Source organism: Sinohyriopsis cumingii, chromosome 16 (assembly GCF_028554795.1).
Source record: "Sinohyriopsis cumingii isolate HCF-2022 chromosome 16, ASM2855479v2, whole genome shotgun sequence".
NCBI lineage: Eukaryota > Metazoa > Mollusca > Bivalvia > Unionida > Unionidae > Sinohyriopsis > Sinohyriopsis cumingii.
The window spans coordinates 14295899-14321650 of record NC_142976.1 but is presented as its reverse complement, the minus strand read 5'-3'; the positions used below and the strand labels follow the sequence as shown (position 1 = coordinate 14321650).

The 25752-nt window shown below is 34.3% G+C and overlaps 1 protein-coding gene across 4 annotated transcripts in view; it reads right to left on the bottom strand.

The window, feature by feature from the left end:
- Window positions 1-1272: 1272 nt before the first annotated feature.
- Window positions 1273-25752, bottom strand: part of LOC149779968 (inositol 1,4,5-trisphosphate-gated calcium channel ITPR2-like) — a 187233-nt gene continuing 162753 nt past the window's right edge. For all 4 annotated transcript variants that reach the window (XM_089936684.1, XM_089936686.1, XM_089936687.1 and 1 more), the window contains 5 exons: window positions 24756-24908; window positions 11534-11611; window positions 9009-9128; window positions 8333-8470; window positions 1273-7436 (listed from right to left, as the gene is read on the bottom strand). In XM_089936684.1, the coding sequence (XP_089792810.1) occupies window positions 6876-7436; window positions 8333-8470; window positions 9009-9128; window positions 11534-11611; window positions 24756-24908 (1050 nt within the window). In that variant the 3' untranslated portion in view covers window positions 1273-6875. The remainder of the gene's footprint in view (window positions 7437-8332; window positions 8471-9008; window positions 9129-11533; window positions 11612-24755; window positions 24909-25752) is intronic.

The window sequence follows — 25752 nt, the reverse complement described above, 5'->3', positions numbered from 1 at the left end:
TGAAATTGGTAGTTTTGAATGTGAAGAATATGAGACCCAAAAGTGGTTGTTGTTCTTTTCCCCTTCAAATTAACACTCTTACAACTGGGATACAGATCTATGCTGTGTGTGTGTGTGTATATATATATATATAAAACTGATATTGAAAAGTTTTGTTGGAACACAAAGGCCTCACTATGGTTCCTGAACACTGACCCAATGGCAAAATTTAATGGAATGGACTGACCAGGTGGTGGTGGGAAGAAAAAAAAGCAGATTACCAATTTTAGTATAATTCAGGATGTGCAACTTCCGTGATGGCACAAGTCAGATAAGCAATTTTTAGGCCACACCCTATGATGTAAAATTAAGTGGATAAAAACATTACATGGCGTAGTTTGAGATATGGATCATAATTGTGTCATGATTTGGAGTATTTTTACTTCAATAAATATCATTTACTTGCACGGTTTTGGGCCACATATACTTTTAGTCAAAGGATCCCTAGTAAAAGATACATTTTAAATTAAAACAGGACATGAATCTGCTAATAAAGAAAATTATATTTTATTTGAATATGATTTAAAGTGTTTTACTTAAATTAGAAACAAAATAAAACATTAATGGACTGTTATGATGATAAGAAATCTGGATTCTTCGTCAGGATTCAAACTTGAAATCATTAGAACATATTGTTATGAGGACTTCAAAAATTTTATCCATGGATTATTTTTGGATTTGATTCTATAAAACCATGAGTTCATATATTTTTTCATTTTCACAGAATTTTTCCAGGGAAGTGAATTATTGTATTTTTTCAAAGCTTGTTGTTTTCACTCTTTCGTGTTACTGTTTATTCCAGCCTAAACATGTGACACTAAGCTGCTGTTAACTTCGTGGAATCTATCAGTCTAGGCTGCTATTAAATTCCTGATGCATTTAGCAAGAGATACAGTGTGTCAGTAATTTTAATTTGGATTCAAATTGTAAGTTTTTAAATTTCCAGTTGATTGCATTTGATATTTGGTTAATTTCTACACACTTCCAACTGTTAATTTTGGAATGTTCTCTTATTACCTACTTTTTATGTGACAGGCTTGTAGATGTACCTTTTAAGTTTACTATAAAATGTATATCAAGCTGAAACATTGTCTTTAGTGTATTGCTTTCACATTTTCTTTGTTGTTTTATTTTGGTATATTTTATTGTTATTTCATTGCACTTGCAAAACATTATTATTATATCATGTAGGGGAAATGGAAGCAATAACAAACAAGAAATGAAGACTGAATATACATGAAGTATACAACCTTTAATATCTGTGGCATGATAGAAAATATCAGAGACAAGATTATGTATTGTCACATTGGACTTGAAATCTTTAGTTCCATGGTCAACAAAAAACAAGTCTGAAATTCGTAGGTCTGAAATTGGTAGCTTTGAATATGAAGAATATGAGACCCAAAAGTGGTTGTTGTTCTTTTCCCCTTCAAATTAACACTCTTACAACTGGGATACAGATATATGCTGTGTGTGTGTATATATATATATATATATATATATATATATATGACATATGGGTGATCTAATGTCTGATGACATTTTTTGAAATTCTCCTTTCATTTATCACGTAAATAGGACTATAAATATGCAGACTAGTATAATAGACTCTGTCATATGAACTACTAAAGTAGTATTCATGTTTGGAATCCATAATAACAATTCTAGTCAATAGGTGATTGCATTCTAAGTCACTGTGACATAATCAAGCTGGTATTAGTCTCAGTTTGCAGTCAGACAGTTGTGGTAGCAAAGACTTTATAATGAATGTTGTATATAATAGTTGAAAATTGTATAAAAATTTATGGACATTGAACAATATTGATATTAATAGCAAAAAGCCAAGTAAATAACAAAACATGGCACTTCAAAAATGTTTACTTGCTCTTGGATACATTTTAATCAAATGATCTCGATTGCATTGCTCATCACAAGAATTGAGCATTTGTCCTGCAATAATGATATTAAAAAAATCAGATGAGAAATAGATAAGTGAGACTGATGAAACAAAATAGCTGAAGTGTATACAATCAATCAAAAAAGGCACTAAGTGTACAACATATTTGTTAAAATTTACATCTTTTAATTAGACTTGGAACATTGTTAGGAAATGTTACAAAATAGAGATACTTTTATACACAGTTCTATTACAAAAAAAAGGATAGCAATGGATACCACCTATGCTCGCTCTCAACTTATAAGTGGGAATATATGGTATCAGCAATAGGTACATCACCAAGGGCCCTCACTCACTACAATTTGCTTTTTCATGAACAGAGGAACTTAATGAAATGACAAAGATTTGAATCTGCCATAGCATAATGCACCTGCAGATCAGGTCTATGTTGTTTGTTCTACTGATGACTCCTGAGAAACTGAACAGACACAGATTTGCCAGTACACTATGCAACAGTAGATCTGGGTCTGTGCAGTTTGCAGTTGGACTTGTAAGCAAGTATATATGGTATGTTGGGGAACAGGGGAAACCCATCTTTGAAGATTGGTATTTAGGGGTCACAAGTCTTCTAGTGATGATGGGGAATGTTTTAAATCAAAGCCAACTATTTTAAGGTCTCCTCAGTACAAGCACAGATTGTGAAATGATATCAAGTTGATTATCGAGGGCCATAACTCTATCTAACAAGGAGCTAACAAGACAAAATCCATAAAAGGGCAATCCAGGCTTATGAGGCCGTGTCCATACCAAACTGCATCCTAAGTTGTTGAATGGTTCTTGAAATGTGCCAGTTACAAGCTAAGTAGATTGTGAAGATATGATGTTCATTGCCAAGGGTCATTAACTGTATCTAAAATAAATTCACTTCAAAAATGCTTGGACTCTTATTTAAGCAGATGTTGATAATATCCAAATTGCAGTGTGTGATTTTGGGGTATCCAAAAATATTCTCTTTTTTTAAGCTCAACAATGCTACTAAAATAGTGAAGTCAGATAAAATTATTTCTATTATCTGACTTTTCAAAACTGTTTTGAAAATGAGGTATCCTTCTATTCCCGAGGTATTATTTTATTTTCACTTGAATTTCCATTTTTGGTCTCACCGACATACATATCCAAAATGGAGTTGGGACAGATCCTATACAAGATATATTTAGGTCTATGACACAATGTATATACAAAAAAGCATCAGCTGTACAGTTCCAAGCAATGTTGCATGGTAAGATAAATAAGGCACTGGATTTCAAGAACCATAACCCTATCCTAAATGCAGTTGACAGGACAAAACCCATGAAATGCACTACTAGGATTATGAGGGAATGTACGCCCCAAATTTCACCAAAATATATTAAATGATTCCTGAGCTACAGACCTGTCAAACCTAAAATGACTCATTAACACAGCAAATATTTTTCCATAAACTGAGCCAATTTTCTGTAAGGTTCAGCCAGCTGTCATGTACTGCTGTTGTCAGCTTGGAAAACATGAATTTGAAAAAGTTTGTATAGTTTGATCTGATGCAGCAATGGTAACATTATGTTTAACAAAAATTCACAGCCATCTTGCCAGATATTTCTATGTAATCTTCAGGTTTCTTTTAATTCATATGACAGCAGCAGTGATCTCTCTCACTCAGAATAATACTTGGATCAACATGACATGATGTCCAATAAATGCAATTGTCACCTTTTTGCCTTTTCCCCCTAGTAGCTTTTTCTTCCATAACCAAGTCAAATTCCTTATACTGGAGTTAGTTATAGTTATAGTTATGTAATCTAGAAAACCAATTCTCTCTGCACTGTGCAAGGTGGCATCAGAGTGCTTACAGATGAAGACTTCCCATTCCTATGGCTGATATTGTCTGTAATGCTACCCAAGTCAGTCACTTGACTCAGCAGCAATAACAGTTGAACACTAGTTGGTCTTTATTAATTAGCATATCAACAGATGCTAGAATTCTGGACCAAGCTGTTGTGGCAACAAGTGAAAGACTTTCTTAACTGAAGCTTGGATGGCAGTCTTCTCTTGTCAGTGAGATATAGCAAAGACGATGGAGTTAGTGAGCATACTTCATCATCTCAAGGGATGGGGCAACACTGTCAATTCGGTACTCTGTGCAATATGAGATGAAACTGGAGAACAGATGTCTAAATGGGTGGCCTATGCTGCTTGCAGAACATCTTGATTGGGATATGATCACTAAGCAAATATTCACTTTGAATGGCAAAGGCATGAAAATGAAATTAATCCGTATCCTATGTGTACTGGGGCACTAATATGGGCACTGTGTAAATTTAGTGGCCTGTGGCTGAGCCATGAAAGTGCTTTGCAGTGGAGTAGGCCAAATAGACAAACACCTTATGTCTTTTGATTTAAATGGTATGTATTTAAATGACCTGTATTGATAGATTGGCAACAGGAGCAAGCTACACATGAAAACTGGTTTTCATTCCTGCATTTCCAATGTTTTCAAAATTTCACTTAGTCTTGCCCATGGTCTAAATCTTTAGGTCCAAATAGAGCAGACAATATATATGGGTGCAGCCCAGCTTGCATCCCACTTTATTAACAAAGACAGTGTATGTGCAGAACCATGTACTATGACAATTACCTGTAAAAGAGTTAACATAGTAGCCAGTACAGAGAGAATTTTGGAGTACTGCTGTAAATACTAATGAAATGGATGCTAAAATATCAATTCTAATACAGTTATCTGTAGGAAAGGCAAATTGACTGCCTATACAAGTAAAATCATTGAAGTATTGCTTATAGTAACTTCTAAGTGGACACTGTGATTAAACAATATGGAATCTGAATGTATCTAACCTCGACTGAACTAGACAGCAATATGGCCGAGTTTCTACACAATACCTGCACATAAAATTGCACTTAGGTGCCACTGTTGATACTTAGTAAGTTGATGCTATAATATCAATTTGTAAGATAATGCTACCTGTGAAGGAGAAACCAAACTGAAGCCTATATAGGTAAATTAGTAAAGTCAGCTATGAAATGGATGTTATGGCTACATTAGTATAGAAAACGTACCTGTAAGCATCCAACTATAGTTGAAATCATACAGCAATATTATACGAGTTTTCTTTGTGCACATACCAGTCCTACACATTTTTAAATAAAACTATAGCAATGTGAAGGGACTCTCTAGCAATACATGCAGGTACATATTAAGGGTGCCTAAGTGGGTGAGGACAGCAAAGTGATGATATTAAATAGACAGAACTTGGTTATCAGAGATTAAAGAAAATTTGGAAATTATACATGAAGCATATTTTCCTTCAAGAAGAATACTCCATCTTGCAGCTTTATGGTGGACACTTCCAGAACATTTTATGTGGATTGTGAGGCCTCTCTATCTGTAGTGAGTGTGCTACTCTGCATGAGCAGAACTAGTAACTTAAGTATTCATAAAATGTGGTGCCAATCCCGTTATCAAGGGGAGATCATCATAGCTGCCACCTAGGTTGCAGATAACATTTAGCTTTTTAGTGTAAACATTTCAGCCAGGGAGGCTTCATTTGCAAGGTAGTATTAGTTTTCCAACGCTATTATGATATTATGATGGGGTAATTTGAAGAAATTCAACATGAGGAATATATATTATATTTACATACATGTACAATTCACACTTGAAGTGTAAGACGTCAATTAAATAACACATCTAGCTTTGCAACAAAGAGTATAATATACATTAAACATGCTAATTGTCAAGGCTAATGATATCCTGCTTTGGTTATAATGGGGGAACTTTATCCTCTCAATTAAATGAATATGATGCAGCCTATCAAAAAACACTAACCATGTTGTCTACTTGTTTCTGCAGACAGAAACACTGTTGCATACTAATTAAAATGCAAACTGCTAATTCCCAGATGACACTGGTCACTATAAATATTGTATCAGATAGCTTATAAGTTGAGTCTAACTGCAAACTACAAAGATCCTGATCTACAGTATCAAAATGCAAGCATATTTTCCACTCTATTTTTTAAATTCTTGGAAAACTGAATAAAGCAAGAACATGTATTTCTGCCAGATTTTAGAAGAAATCAACTAGTGTTGGCAGTGACATTACAAGACATGCAAGACTCTCATCTGTGGAGTAGATTGATTTAAATGTTAAATTTCTTGCAGATATCAAATTGTGGTGGCAGTTGTGTTACAAGAAAACATGTGTGTCAACTGGGAAGTAGACTAATTAAAAGTAAAATTCTTGTAGAAATCAACTAATGATAATTAATGGCATTACAAGCGACACAAGACTGCCAACCAGACAGAAGGCTGCAAATAAGGATAATTTTCATAATCCAAATAGATATTGCTCAAATGCTCAATTGCAAGCATTGTTATGATGAAAATATACTATATTGATGTGATATTGTCTTCAGACAGTAATATATGCATTGGAGATCTTTAAGTTTTCATTAAAATTAGAGAAAATTAATTATTTAGCAAATTAGGTGCTTTAAAAATCTTTTTCATAAATTACCTGTGTACACTTCGATCATGTGATATACATTTAAAAGTAAAGACTATATATATATATATATATATATATATATATATATATATATATATATATATATATATATTCTTTTCTTTTAAATGTGGCCATCTTAGATATTTGCATTATCCAGAGGCTCTACAGCTGCGTAACCTGGATGTGTAATTCTGAGTCACTCTACCGATGTGTAACATGGAAATGTAATTCTGAGTCACTCTACAGCTGTGTAACCTGGAAGTGTAATTCTGAATCACTCTGTATCTGTGTAACATGGGTATATAATCTCATAAAATTTACAACCATGTAAGATGGTATAATCCTGAGCCACTCTTGAACAGTTTCTAACTGAGAGTCAATTTACAGCTTTGTAACTTGGGTGTCCTCTTGACTCCCTACATCAGGGGACTCACCATCCTGTGGTGTCTGGATGATTGGGAGTGGTAGCATGCTCGCCGTTTCTCTTATTCTCCCACTCCCCTCCTCCCTGTCAGATATTAGACCTGGGTCAGACATGGAGCCATCTCTCATCAGGTTGTATGAACCATGAGGAAGTGTGCTCTCAGTCGAGTCCCCTGACTCGGACTCAGCATCCGACTCAGATTTGAGTCTAGAGAGTGAAGGGGATTTGGACTTTCTTTCTTGTGGAAATGATTCTAAAATGTTAAGAAGAGTCACAGAACCTTTTTGGTCTCTGTCTAAAGATTCCTTTGAATATCGATGTTGGGGTCTAGTTAACAGATTAGATGGATGATGACGAGGCACTAATGTCCCTGATCGACCTCGGGGCATGGGAAGTAAAGGTTCTCTTTCAGATTCATGTTCATCCTCTGTTGTGGGAAGTCCAAAGACAAATCGTCGATGCTTTTCTTGCCAGCGTTTTTGTTTCAGCTTTTCAACTTTACGCTTCTTTTCAGCTTCCTGGAACCAAAATGATAATGGGTCAGTTACATAAATAGAAAAACAAGTCGACCTTCTTGTTTTCATCGTGTACTATTACCACACAGTTTCATACATGTAATTTGAAATAATACGACAAAGAATTTGAATGAAATTAGTACTCTGCGTGTATCAGTAGTTGTTTAGGCTGGGAGCATTACTCTACTTCCAAAATCTCAAAGTTTACCATGCTGATTTGACCAGCTAGTTTGAGATATATGCATGTATAACAGTTATTGGTCAATGGACCAAGAAAAATACGTTGTATTAAAATCCATTCTAAAAATAAGCATCTAAGGGTCTACTTATTTTATGAATAATTCAAATGTTACAATTTGAAATATACCTATTAATAAAAATTCATAGTAAATACAAAGCTGGCATAATTGTGTGAAGAGGTCTATAACTTGTTGATGCACGAAAACAAGATCAATACACTAATGACAAAATACTATCCATCAATTACTGATTCAATTAAGGTGGCATTGAAATTAACACAGAAAGAATGAATACATAAAATTGTAAATGCACTTATGACAAGGTAGAATTTAATAATGAGTTTGGGTCTCTGCAGATTATGAGATATCAAAGATAAAATTATGAATATTATGTTGATAAACAGCTCTAAGCTACACATATCAGCCTACAGCTCTAAGCTACACATATCAGCATACAGCCTACAGCTCTATATATCAGCCTACAGCCTACATGCTACTTTGTTGAAGAGCACATGTGAAATATGTTTATATATAACTGCAACCAGATATATTTATTATTGTAGAATATAATTCACATTGATTTGGTCATGTTGGAGCATATGTTTGGGTGCATTCAGTTTCTAAGTGAACAGAAAACTGTTGAGTCAACACATTACTTACATCCTCTTTCTGTTTCTGAGCAATGGAAGTTACTTGTTGCAGGAGGCTGTCAATTTTGGATTCGGTGGAATCAATGTCAGTGGATGACAAACAGAGTGCTCTGTTCATTGGAAAAAAATCATAATTCTCTGACTCAATCTGAAAAAGTATTTGAAGGACAATTATAAAGTCAATCATTAGGAGAGAGAGAGGAGAGAGATGAATAGTTGTTAAGTTTCTTCATCAGCTAATCTAGATAAATTTGATAATAAAGCAGTTTCTTTCATAAAATATTAGCATACCTATGTTACTTGTGTGGTATATGGCCTTCACCAACCTATTATATATTATATTCACTTTTCTATTCTAATTTTAATCTTTTTTAAGATTGTTTTTCTTGGTAACTTGGCTCAGAGAACTGTAAAAATAGAATTGGCAACATTACTGGATAAATCACAAGGATAAATCTGAAGTAGATCTGCTCCAATAAACCCCACACTGACCGTCTAGTAACAAATATGGAACAGTAAGAGAAAAACAGAAGTAACCTGGAGGAGAACTGAAAGAAGCTGGAATAACCTGTAGTGAACTTACATGGTTGATTAAAAACATTAGCATAGAAGGGAGTTTTTATGCATCCTCTGTGATGAAAATGACAAGGATTGAGGAAATAATGTAGTAAGAAATGGATACTTACAAGCCTGCTGACATAAAGTTCCACAGCAGTGTAGTCACTTGTCTTCATGTCATTCAGGTGAATAAAGAAATAAATGTAGGACCACTGGTTGTGCTCATTTCTCACATGGTAATCAAAACCCTAATGACATAAGGAAAGTGATACAGTAATTTTAATGTTGTCTATATATAAAAAGATATCACAGAATTATAAATTAGATGTGTCATGAATGAATCAATACAGTGCAATATAAATATGGAATAATACATACTCCCTGCATGTTTGTATGATTTTGCTTAATTCATTACTTTAAAACATTGCTATATCATGTACTCACTTATAATGTTTTTCTCATGTTTGCTATTACCTTTTGTATGAATCCTGTATGTACTCATCTTATTGTCTTGTGCATAATGTATTGTAGTAGCAGATCATCTGTTATTTTTAATTAGCATTGGATGTCTAAAGACACCTCATTCTGTAAAATTGTGCATTATAATATATATTAAATAAAGTCATTAATGTTATTATTATTATTATTACCATGGAACACTCTTTAAAAAACATTAAAGGGTGGGTAGGCATGGGGTTTGGAGATTTCCAAAGGGCAGTAGAGAACAGAGATAGATGGAGAGTAATTGGCTGCAAAGTTATATGTGGTGCCCCATTGACCTCTTGGGTTATGGGATTGATGATGATGATGATTATCATGGAACAATTCACTGCATTATTCAGAAAATTGTAAAACTTTCTCTAGAATGAACAAGTATGAGTGTCTATGCATCACATCAGTATAAAAGTTTTACATTACTCAAGGAAATCGTCAAGCTTTATTGTATTAAGGCCATTATGTAGCTTGTACATACTATTTACAATACATGTCTGGTGTTGACATTATTATGTATGTTATGTAAAGAAACTAGAGTTTTGATCTGACATTTTTCATCACATACTATTTATAATATATGTCTGGTGTTGACATTATTATGTATGTTATGTAACAAAGAAACTAGAGTTTTGATCTGACATTTCTCATCACATACTATTTAGAAAAGAAAGCAATTTAAAGTTTAATGTGTGTTGTTTTTGCCTCTGTGCACTAATGGCTTGTAAATACTGACCATTATATTTCCTGAATTGTACATGATACATAAAGTCAAACTGAGTGTACATGATACATAGAGTCAAAGTGAGTGCACATGATACATAAAGTCAAAGTGAGTGTACATGATACATAAAGTCAAACTGAGTGTACATGATACATAAAGTCAAGTGAGTGTACATGATACATAAAGTCAAAGTGAGTGTACATGACACATAAAGTCAAAGTGAGTGTACATGATACATAAAGTCAAAGTGAGTGTACATGACACATAAAGTCAAAGTGAGTGTACATGATACATAAAGTCAAAGTGAGTGTACATGATTCATAAAGTCAAAGTGAGTGTACATGATACATAAAGTCAAGTGAGTGTACATGATACATAAAGTCAGTGAGTGTATATGATACATAAAGTCAAAGTGAGTCAAAGTGAGTGTACATGATACATAAAGTCAAAATGAGTGTACATGATACATAAAGTCAAAGTGAGTGTACATGATGGTGAGGAGACACAGAGATAGTGATCAAAACATGATAAAACCTGCTTATACTGAACTCCACCAATGTTTACTGTAAAATCATTCTTAATCATGGGGTACCATCTTTGAAGACTCTGCTGTTGCTTTTTGAATCCAAGACTGACACATCTCAATATCAACTTATTCGGCTCTAAAAGCATTAGGGTCCAAATTGAGAAAATTACTTAAATGCAAATCATAACTGAAAATAATCAAGCCAAAGGTAATCACAAATCACTGCATCAATAAATATTACTCATCATCACCGTTACATACCTAGGTGTGTAATTCAAATGGCCATTATACATGAGAATAAGCCGAAACAAAGAGGTTAATCAAATTCACTGTACTATGAAATCATCTTCACAATAACATAACTTTTACTTAAAGTTGTAGTACTCCATATAACACAGCTAAACACCAGATTGTGTGACTCTAAAAGCAATAGTGTCTGAAAAAAGACCTAAATTCAAATTCTAACCAAAAGAAATTTAGTTCAATCCAATCACAGTGACCTAGTTTTCATTGGTTGCTGTAGTACATGATGCAGTTACATGCCAAGCTATAAGACTTAATAGGTAGTACAAGATGAAAACATGAGCTAAACACAACTAAAGTTTAGCCAAAATCACAGCGCAATCACAAATACTACACTGCAAAATATAGGTTGTAGTGATCTACTTTCCACTTTAGATGAAGTACTGCATATGACATAGCAAACTTTAACTTACCTGACTCTACAAACAATACTGTCTGAGAAAATGACTTGTACCCAAACCCTAACTTTAGTGTCAACACCAGACATATGCACAGGCAGATTTATGGATTATACAATTGTTTATTCTTGTCCATCTGGGACAATTTGTTCAAGATGAGTTCCATATAAAAAGGTCTGCATGATCAAATCACTACCACTATAGGATTACCTTCCCATGATGCTCAAAGTCATAACTATTTCTGCTGCAGATGAAACAGGTATCTTTCATATCAGATTCTGCACGCCACTGAAAACAGAATACAACCATGAAAATCCAATTTCGAAGTAACATCTCATTTATGTCTGGCATTTTTTTATAGTGACACATTATACAGTACATGTATTCAAAAACCATTGAACTAAATCTTGATATTAACAATTAATTTTCACCAAATATGGAAGCAATCCATAATTTTGCTTTTGCTCATGTTTATATTTATCTTACTGACTCATTTCATGCTGTTATTTAATCTATAAAGAAACAATAGTCTTAGCTGTAAAAGTCATTATATGCCAGGTTCCAATGTTACAAATATTTAAAAAGATGTGTATAGCTGAAGTGATTTCAGTAGGGATACTTGTTGTAAAATCAAGTCACGATCATCCCTCAAAAGCAGTTTACAGAACTCAAAGGGTTTTATGAAAGAATATATCTGCACAAGGCAGTTCTTTTATATAAATGTCTACATGGAACTGCACCAGAATATATTCAGGACTTATTCAGGCCTTTTTCAAAACAATACCAGTTGAGATCGATATCACATGGAAACTTTAAATGAAACCAAAACCAAGAACAGAGCAATTTAAAAAGAGCTTCCAATACTCTCGTACAGTTCTGTGGAACAAGCTTCCACTACGTGTAAAATCTGCTGAAAATATTGCAGAATTTAAGAAGAGATATCATGAGCATGTATGTGTTTCTAATAGATAATGGAATTTAGTATTTTAATACTAAACATTTAAAATAAACAGTAATTATTGCTAACTTCATATAATGTGCATTGTTATACTCTCTTTAAGAGGGCCTCAACGGAGAATAGTCCTTTACTAATGAGTCACCCTCTATAAATAAAGCATTATTATTATTATTATTATTATACATCTTGCATATCTAGCTGGTATAATGGTACCAACTGCGCAAGTCCAGGTGGGTGGAGCTTAAGGTGCAGGGAACACTGCATTCAGAAATAAAGAACAACACTAGCTGTGATTGGTGCATTATGTAAGAGTTGTACTTTCTGTTAGGCTTATAAAAAAGTTCAGCCTCTTGGCAACATGTGAGATTATGTTAATTCGTATCTAGATCATATTTTGTATTTTTTATGATTTTTTTAAAATGTGGTACACATGGCTGAAACTGAGTCTGTTGTGACTAGATAACTCTTACCCCTGTCTAGTTCCAGCAGAGTTATGTCTCTTAAATGTAATGGAGTACCTGGTTTTGTCCGTGTCAAATTGACAATCTAGCATTGTTCTCTATGACAGTGTGTGACACGCATACTGAGGTAGGATAGAAAGTATATTTATTTCACAAAACATTAGCATTGAGGTATATGGAAAAACAATTGGTACCGTGATACCAGCTGAATCATTAAAATTTATTGCCCATGTATACTTTATAAGCCAGGTAATGTAAAGGCTGGCATTAGACTTCTATGAAAACGTCTGCATTGTACTTCTCTTGGGTTGGATTTCAAAGATAAGACATCTGAATTTCAGCAGATAATATGTTGAAATACAAATATATACTTTGTCAGTATGACCATTCCTTCAACAGAAGTTCATCACAGTAATGAGATATTTCACAATGGCAAGGAAGAAGGAGGCTGTTTGGATGTGGAAGCAAAACCTTCCATCTACTGGGGTGTCCGGGTCACACCCTGTCCCTGACCATTTTTTGTTAATATTGTAACTCATCAGAGGGAATAATATAGGCTGATTCATTTGTTCAACTAATAAGATCATGGCCTTACTGGAAAAACTTTTGAATACAAAGTATTAGATTGCAAGACCATGAATTGCAGTTTCTACAGGAAAATGGATAAATCTAAAATCTTTAAAGTTCATTTACTAACCTCAAATAGAAATCAAAACTTAGAGGACACTGTACCACATGTAATGTCATCTATTTACTCACCAGCACTAAATATGGTAAACAATATGTAGGTGAAACAAAAAGGGAATTCTAAGTGAGAATAAATGAGCACTTGAGGGATATCTGTAATCACAAAGATTCCCCGGTGTCTAAGCATTTTAATCAATCTGATGACAACATTGCTTGTGTTAGATATCAGAGAATAGAAATTATAAAATCTGATCCAGAGCTCCCTAGTAGCACTATCTTTAGGAAAGATAGAGAACTTTATTGGATATACCAATTACATAATATACATCCAATAGGTATAAACATCTTGGTCTAATTGGGAGTTCAGTCATTTTTAACTCATCTTATTTCACAATGGCAGCTGTGGTGGCAATCTTTTGTGATCATATTGATTTTGTGGGGTCATATTGGCATCATTTTCATTCAAGCCAGGTGTTTTAGTGGAAACCCATGTCAATATGTCCATCTCTTGATGAGAAATTCATCACAGCAGTTAGATTTTTACAATGATGACTGTGGTGGCCATTTTGATTTTGTGGCGTCATATTGGCACCATATTTTATCAAAACCAAGTGTTTTAGTGAAAACGCCATGTCATTAAGAGCATCTCTTCAAGAGAAGCAACAACAAGAGAGCAATATCAAGATTTTCAAAACTGCCACCATATAAGTCATATATGAGGTCGGATCATTTAGGACCAACTAGATATCATGTGAAGACATTTAGTTAAAACTCCATATCAATACCACAATTCATTTAGGACCAACTAGATATCTTATGAAGACATTTAGTTAAAACTCCATATCAATACCACAATTCATTTAGGACCAACTAGATATCATATGAAGACATTTAGTTAAAACTCCATATCAATACGATTCATTTAGGACCAACTAGATATCATGTGAAGACATTTAGTTAAAACTCCATATCAGTACGATTCATTTAGGACCAACTAGATATCATATGAAGACATTTAGTTAAAACTCCATATCAATACGATTCATATAGGACCAACTAGATATCATATGAAGACATTTAGTTAAAACTCCATATCAATACCACGATTCATATAGGACCAACTAGATATCATATGAAGACATTTAGTTAAAACTCCATATCAATACGATTCATTTAGGACCAACTAGATATCATGTGAAGACATTTAGTTAAAACTCCATATCAATACCACGATTCATTTAGAACCAACTAGATATCATATGAAGACATTTAGTTAAAACTCCATATCAATACAACAATTCATTTAGGACCAACTAGACATCATGTGAAGACATTTAGTTAAAACTCCATATCAATACCACAATTCATTTAGGACCAACTAGATATCATGTGAAGACATTTAGTTAAAACTCCATATCAATACAACAATTCATTTAGGACCAACTAGATATCATGTGAAGACATTTAGTTAAAACTCCATATCAATACAACAATTCATTTAGGACCAACTAGATATCATGTGAAGACATTTAGTTAAAACTCCATATCAGTACGATTCATTTAGGACCAACTAGATATCATATGAAGACATTTAGTTAAAACTCCATATCAATACGATTCATTTAGGACCAACTAGATATCATATGAAGACATTTAGTTAAAACTCCATATCAATACCACGATTCATATAGGACCAACTAGATATCATATGAAGACATTTAGTTAAAACTCCATATCAATACGATTCATTTAGGACCAACTAGATATCATGTGAAGACATTTAGTTAAAACTCCATATCAATACCACGATTCATTTAGGACCAACTAGATATCATATGAAGACATTTAGTTAAAACTCCATATCAATACAACAATTCATTTAGGACCAACTAGACATCATGTGAAGACATTTAGTTAAAACTCCATATCAATACCACAATTCATTTAGGACCAACTAGATATCATGTGAAGACATTTAGTTAAAACTCCATATCAATACAACAATTCATTTAGGACCAACTAGATATCATAAGAAGACATATAGTTAAAACTCCATATCAATACCACAATTCATTTAGGACCAACTAGATATCATATGAAGACATTTAGTTAAAACTCCATAACAATACAACTATTCATTCAAGAGAAGTAGCAGTCACAAAAAGATTTTTTAGATGGTCACCCATGGCTGCCATGGTATGAGACTCTTAACCAGCTCCTGAAACATTCGGAAATACAGCTGTACAGAAGAAAATATACTAGTTATAAGTGTTACCAGCAACTAATCTGGGCAGTGCAAAAAGTGTCAGGGTAACTTAGTAAACTCAGTCTGTGGATATAAGTACAGATTTGCATTTTTCATATTCAGACAAAAGAACAGTAAAACAAATATGGCCACTTCTTCACTGTCTCAGTGGATCTACTCATATTTCAAATCAGATTCATCAGATTCATTTTCAGGATTTACCCATGATGATCTCTTAAATGATACAAAGGATATAGACACACTCAATACTGCAGAGAAATATTCACTTGAAATAGATTCAACCTACCAAGATTGTGTAACACCAAAATCCAACATGGCTGACTCCTCTTCAGTTCCAAGCTTTCTTAAAATCCAACATAATATGCAGAGTATAACAATCACAGCTGACTCCAACAAAATTCCAACAATCAAGAAATTCTTGGATGAGAATCTACACTTCCAGCAGGGACACTCACACAATGGACTGATCTATAAATCCATGAATACAGATTCTGCCACAGTAACTCTATACATAACAACTGGTAAAATTCATGTACAAGGGCCAGGCTACACAGAATGGGTAAATTATTTTATCAGCACTTGTCAGCAAATGGTAGACAACACCAGATTGAAATCAATTACCTCTCAGCCAAGGGCTTCAACACCCATCCCTGAAGCCCACAGATTTCCAAATCCAGTCAACAGTAACACAGCTTTACATGAAATAAGCCAGATTGCTATCAATGTGGAGGAAACTCCAGGACCCCAGTTTATGATAGGTGCAACAAATTCCTTTGAGTTCCATGGAACCCATAACCAGCCTTGTACCTCCACACAGTGCTTAGTAGTGATAGGTATTCTCCAGGCCCAAGTAGAAAGGTTAGAACAGGAACTCTCTGCACTAAAGTCAAAGAGTCTACACAGTGTTCAAATGGATAAACCAGGTGCCAAAAAAGTGTGCCAGAAAACCCAGACAACACAATACACAGACATGTCAAAGGACCAGAAAGCATGTCAGGGCACTCAGACCATACCAAAACCAGCTATTAGAAAAAAATCTTTATGCACACAAACAGATGCAACCACACCAATTAAACAAGATGAGTCTCTTCTACAGGTATTAGATGGGCAGAGCCAAAAGTTAGCTAAAGCACATGCTGTAAACACTGACCATCATGTGACTCATTCGACATCAAGTCCAGGTACTGAAGAAACTGTTCTAAAGACATCCTCCAATTACCCACAACAAGGAGCTAAATTAAATACAAATACTAAATACAGCAGTCGCCAAACTCTCAGTCAGTCTAGTCATGGAAATCAAGAAGTTCAAACAATGCATCTGAACCCCCAACTGGTCAAAATCAACAACATAGTTAAAGACAGATCTCTTCTCATAGGATCATCAATAATCAAAGGAGTAAGAACAAGAGGGTTATATAAAACTGACGTAAAAACTCATAGAGGTGCTACTATTAACACTATTACAGAAAAAATATTGGAAATGGATATGTCACCATATCATACTGTAATTCTTCTCATTGGTGGCAATAATTACAGTAATGGCCAATCTTTGAAGGGCATTGAGGATGATTATGAAAGTTTGTTGTATGCCATCAGGTCCAAAAACGCAGAGTGTAAAATAATCATCTCAGGTCTACCGCCAAGAAGGGATGCACTCATGACTCAACTAAATGACACCATAAGTATGTTGTGTGAAAATTTCCAAATACTCTTTGTTCCGCAATACTGGACCTTCTTCAAAGACAATCGAGTGAACCAACAATTGTACCAGCGAGATCAAATCCACTTGTCCAACAGAGGTACTGCCATGCTCCTTAGGAATATAGACCAGTACATAAGACTTATAAAAGGGGTTAGGCATGAGTCAGACAACTGCTTGTATTGTGGAGAGCACGGTCATGTAACACAGCGGTGTCTGCATGGAAAACAGATTCGTTGCCATCTTTGTAACGAACTAGGACATAAGCAAAAGTTGTGCACATACCAATAGGTAGAAGGCTATGATGTACAGGCCTGTGCAACACATATCCAGCAACAAAATGCTTTAGAATATGTGTATACTTTTCAATGCAATAATTATAATTCTATAAACAGGTTTCAGGCACTATCTGATTTGTGTACAAAGTGCAACTTGTTAACATGTAAACAACTGTGTGATACTGTTCAAGTTACTTCTCCCTCTGAGGCCCCCCAAGTGTCCAATATGTCAATGTCTTCTTGTATGTATGTAAATCAGTCTTGTGCTGAACATTTTCATGTATCCACTACATGTGGTCATGGTACAACAGATGGATCTTGTATGTTATCTTCTTCATATGTTTATGTAAATAATCAAGGCAATGTAAAGAAATCTGTCAAGTCTAAAAACAATACATTGCATACTGCCTTGTCTGAAGATCAATCCTCTGATCAAAATTGTCATGTATTTGGCCTCCTCAAAAGAGGTCTGCAAGTAATCAACCTAAATATTCAACACATCATTCCTAAACTGAATGAGATAAAGTTAATATTACAGCAAACTAGATCAGTCAATATTCTAGGTCTATGTGAAACCTTTCTTTCCGATGATACTGATGATTTGGCTCTCCAAATACAGGGGTTCAACTTTGAAAGAAAAGATAGGGAATCCATGGGGGGTGGGGGTATTCTTCTCTATGTAGACAGTTCCATTAGTTATAACAGACGTGTTGATCTAGAGACTATTGGGGTAGAGAGTATCTGGATCGAAGTAACCCTTGCCCAATCAAAGCCAATACTCTTATGTTCGGTTTACAGGCCACCTAGTTCCACAGCTGATTGGATTTATAGATTTGAGGTTCAAATTCAAAAAGCATTACTTAAGGAAGATTTAAAAATTATCATATTAGGTGATTTTAACATTGACTATATGAAAACTCCACCATTAACATGGATAAGTAGCTTTGAAACTTACAACTTTACTCAATTAATTAACACCCCAACTAGAGTAACGGATAAAAGTGCTACTATCATTGATCATATCTATACTAATAAACCTAAAAATGTAAGTGAAATTAAGGTACCAGTGTATGCACTGAGTGACCACTACCCAGTCTGTATAACTAGACATGTTCCGAAATCATCTAAAAATGGCCAACACATTGAAATTCAATACAGGGACTTCAAACAATTTGATGAGGAAATGTTCTTAAATGATTTAGTTTGCAAACCTTTCCAATCAGTCTGCACTATAGCTGATGTCAACACTGCCTTGGACAAATGGTATCAGATGTTCAATGCAGCCTTAGACAAGCATGCCCCAATTAAAACAAAAAGGGTTAAACACCAAATTACACCCAAGTGGATCACCCCTGAGATCAATGAGGCTAGGCACCTAAGAGATAATTTCCACAAGAAAAAAGACATCAAAAGCTATAGAAAGTGGAGAAATAAAACTAAGCACCTGATAGATAAGGCAAAAGAGAACTACTATAAACAGGCTATTAATGAAAGTAAGAGTACCAAAACATTGTGGAAGCATCTAAAAGAGCTGAACCCACGCAAGAACAGTTGTCTTCCCCCTAGACTTAAGCAAAATGATGATATAGCAACATCTGTACAAGACATTGTGGAAATGTTCAACAATTTCTTCATAAGCATCTCCAGTAAGAGTATTCAGAACCAGACTAATATCCCAATTGAACTTGATGCTCTTCTATTATTTATAAAAGCTAAAATTCCTGATGATAATTATTTTTCAATAGCTAATGTTAGTGAAGCTGATGTTTTTGATATGCTAATTAAGGTTAATATTAATAAATCCTCTGGATTGGATGGTATTGGTCCACGAATTCTTAAAATTGCCGCACCAGTAATAACAAAGTCACTAACGCATATCATAAATTTAAGTATAATGAGTGGTAATTTTCCAGAAACACTGAAATGTGCAAAGGTTACACCTATCTTTAAGAAAGGAGAAAAGGAGGATCCAGGAAATTACAGACCAATATCAATTCTACCTGTATTGTCAAAACTATTTGAAAAGCATGTAGCCATTCAGGTCTATAAATTTTTCGAAACATACTCTCTATTTCATAAAGCTCAATCAGGATTTAGAAAGTACCACTCGTGCCAAACAGAACTTACCAAATTAATTGATCTTTGGCTGAAGGAAATGGATAATGGACATATGACTGGGATTGTTTTCCTTGACTTCAAGAAAGCCTTTGATCTTGTTGATCATGAAATTCTGCTGCAAAAGTTGAACTGTTACAGATTTGACAATCCTTCTTTAAACTGGTTTAGATCATACCTAAACCAAAGGTCTCAACAAGTAAGCATTGGTAATATTAGCTCTCAAACTCGCACTATTCATTCAGGAGTCCCTCAAGGCTCAGTTTTGGGCCCTCTCCTCTTCCTTATCTATATCAATGATCTACCATTAAATAATGAATCCACAAACACAGATTTGTTTGCAGATGATGCAACTTTGTATACATCTAGTTCTGATACTGAAGTTATCCAAATGAAATTAAACTCAGACCTTATCAGAGTCCAAAACTGGGCACAACAAAATAGGATGATAATTAATGAAGGTAAAACAAAATGTATGATTTTAGGGACATCACAAAAGCTACACAAATCAGGGAACCCAAAACTGTCTCTTGCAATAAATAATCATCCATTAGAAAATGTCAAACATGAAAGGCTTGTAGGTGTGTCTGTAGATAATAATTTATTATGGAATGACCATATTGATAAGCTTTGTAAAACACTGTCATCCAAAATTGCCCTTCTCAGCCGAATCAAGAAATATTTACCTATGGAAACTCGCAGTATATACTACAAGTCATATATTCTTCCAACAATGGATTATTGTTCTAATGTATGGGGAAACTGTGCCAAATCTGAGCTTGACAGGATTTATAAACTTCAGAAATGAGCAGCACGTGTAATTTTAGATGCATCTATTGATCATCCCTCAAAAGCATTATTTACAGAACTCAAATGGTTCACAATATATGACAGGATAGATTTTCACAAGGCAGTTCTTTTATATAAATGTCTACATGGAACTGCACCAGAGTATCTTCAAGACTTATTCAGGCCTTTTTCAGCACAATACCAGTTGAGATCAATATCACATGGAAACCTTCTAATACCAAAACCAAGAACAGAGCAATTTAAAAAGAGTTTTCAATACTCTGGTACAGTTCTGTGGAATAAGCTTCCACTACATGTAAAATCTGCTGAAAATATTAGAGTATTTAAGAAAAGATATCATGAGCATGTATGTGTTTCTAACAGATAATGGAATTTAGTATTTTAACACTAAACATGTTAAAATAAACAGTAATTATTGCCATCTTCATATAATGTGCATTGTTATACTCTCCTTAAGAGGGCCTCAAGGGAGAATAGTCCTTGACTAATGAGTCACCCTCTATAAATAAAGCATTATTATTATTATTATTATTATTATTATTATTATTATATCTGTTTGGTACCATTTTCATTTAGCACCAACTGCATATCATAAAATGTTTCCCAATAAAATCACAATGTCAATACAACCATCCTTCACAGAAAAGATCCAGTAATATTTTTAAGATGCAGGAAGTCTGATCTGCATGTGTTTCATTTTGGAGGCCAGCTACATCTCATTATAAATTTTCAGGTGCATATGACTCTCCATTCAGAAAGGGTAGCATGAACAATATGTGGAAGATGGCAAACACGGTGGACATGTTGGACGTCTGACTGGCACCATTTTCATTTAGTCATGTCAATACAACCATCCTTGAAGGAGAATATGAAGATTCATGATGTCCATTATCAGGTGGCTATCTTGGATGTTCAATTGGATCCATTTCCATTTGGGACCAACTCAACATTATAAAAAATCTTTTAGTGAAACTTCATGTCGATCTGACCATCCATTCAGCTACACCAAAACATTCAAAATGACTGCCATGGCAGCTACATTCAATCTGAAACCAGCACCAATTTCATTAACAACAAACTAGACATATTCTTACAGCGAAAAGACCATGCTGATATAACCATATGTTGAGGAAGAGTAGCAATAACAAGAAAAATTTAGTGTCACTATTTTCAGTTAGTAACAATTAGACTTTTGCATAAATTTGTATCCAAAGTTTCATGGGTTAGTGAGTAGTTTAGGAAAAGCAGTGATAACAAAACTTGTGCTAATGGATGGGCAGACACCAGATGCTGGATGGCAGACACCAGATGCCAGATGCCAGATGCTGGATGGCAGACACCAGATGCTGGATGGCAGGCCAATTCAAATGCTCTTCTGATCTATGAGCAGAATCAAGAATTGCAAAATCATAAACTGCATACAGTGTAACCCCACTATAATGTGATAATTGGGGTCCACAAAATTGGATCGCATTAATATCGGGGTTGCGTTAATGCGGGGTTTTAAAGTATTTTACTTTTTTCAGAGAACAACTCACTGTATTCATGCCTAATGTATATGATGAATAGGGTATCAACACCATTTACTACCGTGCTGTTGTGGCATTCAGTTCATCTATAATGCATGTAATTCCATTGAAAAATGGCACACCGAATTACAACATTCAATGCTTTTTCCCAGATCATTGTGTCTGAATTCAACATTTAATATATAGCATGAACAGAGTATCAACACCGTTTACTTGCCATCTGATATCGTACCATCGGGGCTTAAAATTAATCCATAAAATATGTAATTCCATTGTAAAAATTGCTTGCATATGTAAACTATTCAATAAATTTTTCACAAATCATTATATGTCTGAATTCAATGGGAAAAATTAACAGCAAAATTAGGTTAAGGAAGATGAAGCACGTGTACGGTTCATTACGTTCCAGGGTCTATGAATGGTGTCAGTACAAATTTCATACTGCTATAGTTTTCTCGTATGCATTTCCATGTACATTTATCCTTTGCAAATTTCCAATAATTAACGCTTGTACGCCTATTCGTTTGAATGACTACAACAAGAATAATTACTAATCAACACATGCTTTCAGCGTGCATATAACTTTTACTTCAAATTTTGTGAATATAGAAAGAAACGTGCGAAAACTACTATAATAATCATTGCGCAAAGTGCAAAGAACGACTTGCGTTTGTGAACTAGCTTTCCCATAATGGTAAAATATTTTTTTTTAAAAATAGGATATTAATAACGAGTTCATAAACAAACACCATACCCACGTAAAACCTGAGAACTAAGTGCAGTAGGCCTGCAATGATCACGAGTCACTTTTATAAAAAAAATTTTTAAAGCTGAACGCATGTACAATTTCATACCCTTTAAATTTCCAGCTAATAAAGCGGACAGTATTTACTAGTCAACTGATTGTGTCTAATAACACTGCCAAGCCCAGCAAACATGTTGGTGGCTTTCGTTTTTTGATATTTATTAAATTGTGAGAATCTTTTATCAACCAATGCATTGGCTGCTGCTTGTTTGTGTATGCAGTTAAGGAAGAAACACGTCAGCTATTGTTTGAGGAACAATTGCATACAGAATAAATTGAAGACAATCATAAAGACGACTTACTGGCTTTACTCATGGATCAGTAACAAGCAACATTTCCGATAATGTTTATTTTGGCATAACACTTCAAGAACCTGGTGAAATTGTTAAATTTCAGAAGCCAAGCCACAATCATATTATATTCAAATTCATACTCGAACTCTTCCCAAAATGATAATGAACATTTTACACGCTGTTTCTCGTACCTTAAAAAAAAGTATTTTCCCAGGTACGAGAAAAATACACGTACATTATGTAAAATTTCAGGAACCACGCTACGATCGCATTCTATATCATATTATACTCGAATTCCCCAAAATGATAATAATTTGTTTGTTGCGCAAAGTGCTGAGAACGAATTGCATTTGTAAACTTGTGTTTCCATAACGGTAAAATATTTTTTATAATAAAATAGGAAATTAATAACGAGTTCATAAGTAAACACCATACACATATAAAACCCAATAACTAAGTGCAGCAGGCCTGCAATGGCCACAAGTCACTTTTATAAAAAAAAATTGTTTAAAGCTGAACGCATGTACAATTTCACACCCTTTCAATTTCCAGCTAATAAGGTGGGCATTTTTTTACTAGTCAACTGACTGCGTCTAATAACACTGCCAAGCCCAGCAAACATGTTGGCAGCTTTCGTTTTTTTATGTTTATTAAATTGTGAGAATCTTTTATCAACCACCACATTGTCTGATGCTTGGTTGTGTATGCAGTTAAAGAAGAAATACATGTTGGCTATTATTTGAGGAACGATTGTATACAGAATTAATTGAAGACAATCACAAGAACGACTTACTGACTTCACTCATGGACCAATAATAAATAGCATTTCCGAAAATGTTTATTTTGGCATAACACTTCAAGCACCTGGTGATATTGTTAAATTTCAGAAGCTATGTCACGATCGTATTATATTAAAATATGCGAACTCTTCCCCAGAATGATAATAAACGTTTTACACACTATTTCTCGTACCTAAAAAAAAAGAAATAACTCCCGGTACGAGAAAAATACACATGTATTTAAAATTTCAGGAACCATGCCACGATCATATTAAATTCAAATTCATATGCAATCTCTTCCCCATAATGATAAAACATTTTTTTTATACATTGTTTCATGTACTTTGGAAAAAAATTTTTTTCATGTGTGAATGAATATAAGAAATTTCGGGAGCTATGCCACAACTGCGTTATATCTGAATTCGCGTTATAGTGGGGCACGTTATAGCAGGGTTGCACTGTATTTTACAAGTCTGAAACAGCTTTCAATGAGATCTGTGTTCTTCACTTTCATGAGGCTCCCCCTCCCCCCAAAATATTAAAAATATCTATGAATTACAAATAAGAACATTCTGGATTTGCTTTTGGAATCTGTCCTTATATTTTTGGGGGAGAAATTTTTGAGTCTCACTCAACAGTTTCTCTTAATAACTGAGTAGTATTCCAAAGACAAGAATCTGTCCATAAAAGCAATTATGCACAAAACTCATGTGTCAATCAAAACTGGTTTTAGTATACTTTTATCAGGTTACCTTAAGATCTCTCAGCTCTGAGAAAGTGTCCACAATGATACCAAAGATGATGTTCAGACCAATGGTTGTTATGAAGATGAAGAAGGAAACATGGTACACTACTATCGGCCAAAATGTTCCAAAGGTTCTCTCTTGTTCATTCTGCTTCACCGCCTGGAAAGCAGATTATAAAAATAGAACATAAAAGCATATTAAATTGACAAATTAAACAAAAAAATTATAAAAATATATGATGAATACAGTCAAATCTGTCAAGAGAAGCCACCCATAGGAAAAGGAAAAAGTGGCCTTTGTATACAGGTGACCTCTGAAGGCAGGTTCAGCTATCAAACTTTGTTCATGACAAATTTATGTAAAAGCATTAGCATTATTATTAGTAGTATTATCATTATTATTACTTCACATGTATTATTATTAGTAGTATTATCATTATTATTACTTCACATGTATTATTATTAGTAGTATTATCATTATTATTACTTCACATATATTATTATTAGCAGTAGTAATATGCTTTCAAGATACATGTATTTGGTTTAGCTGTCATTGTGGAAGGATTTACTTTTTGTTAGGAGGGTTGGTAAAATTAGGCATGAAAATAGGTGTTCACACCAAACAACTGACAGATTAAGTAGTTGCTCAAATTCACCAAGATCAAAAGCCAGTCAGGTTTTGCTTGTGACATTTGATGATAAGGTAATGAAAAGAAGCTTCCTGGGGCTATAGCTGGTATAAACCATTAATCCAAGTTTTCTCTGACCCTCCCACCTCATTTTTCATACTTTGACATTTATATTGGGGTGCAGGGTCAGAGTCAACTGCCTACCAAAAAGTGAGAATGCTGCCACCATGAGGTTGTGGCACAGGGTAGCCACTTATAAATGGGCCTTGCAAACATAAAAGATGTTATATTGATTCATACCTGCATGAAATTGACAGGAAAATTATGTATTTTCTGAGAACTTGTGAGTATTATAAATGTTATGTCTTTAATCAG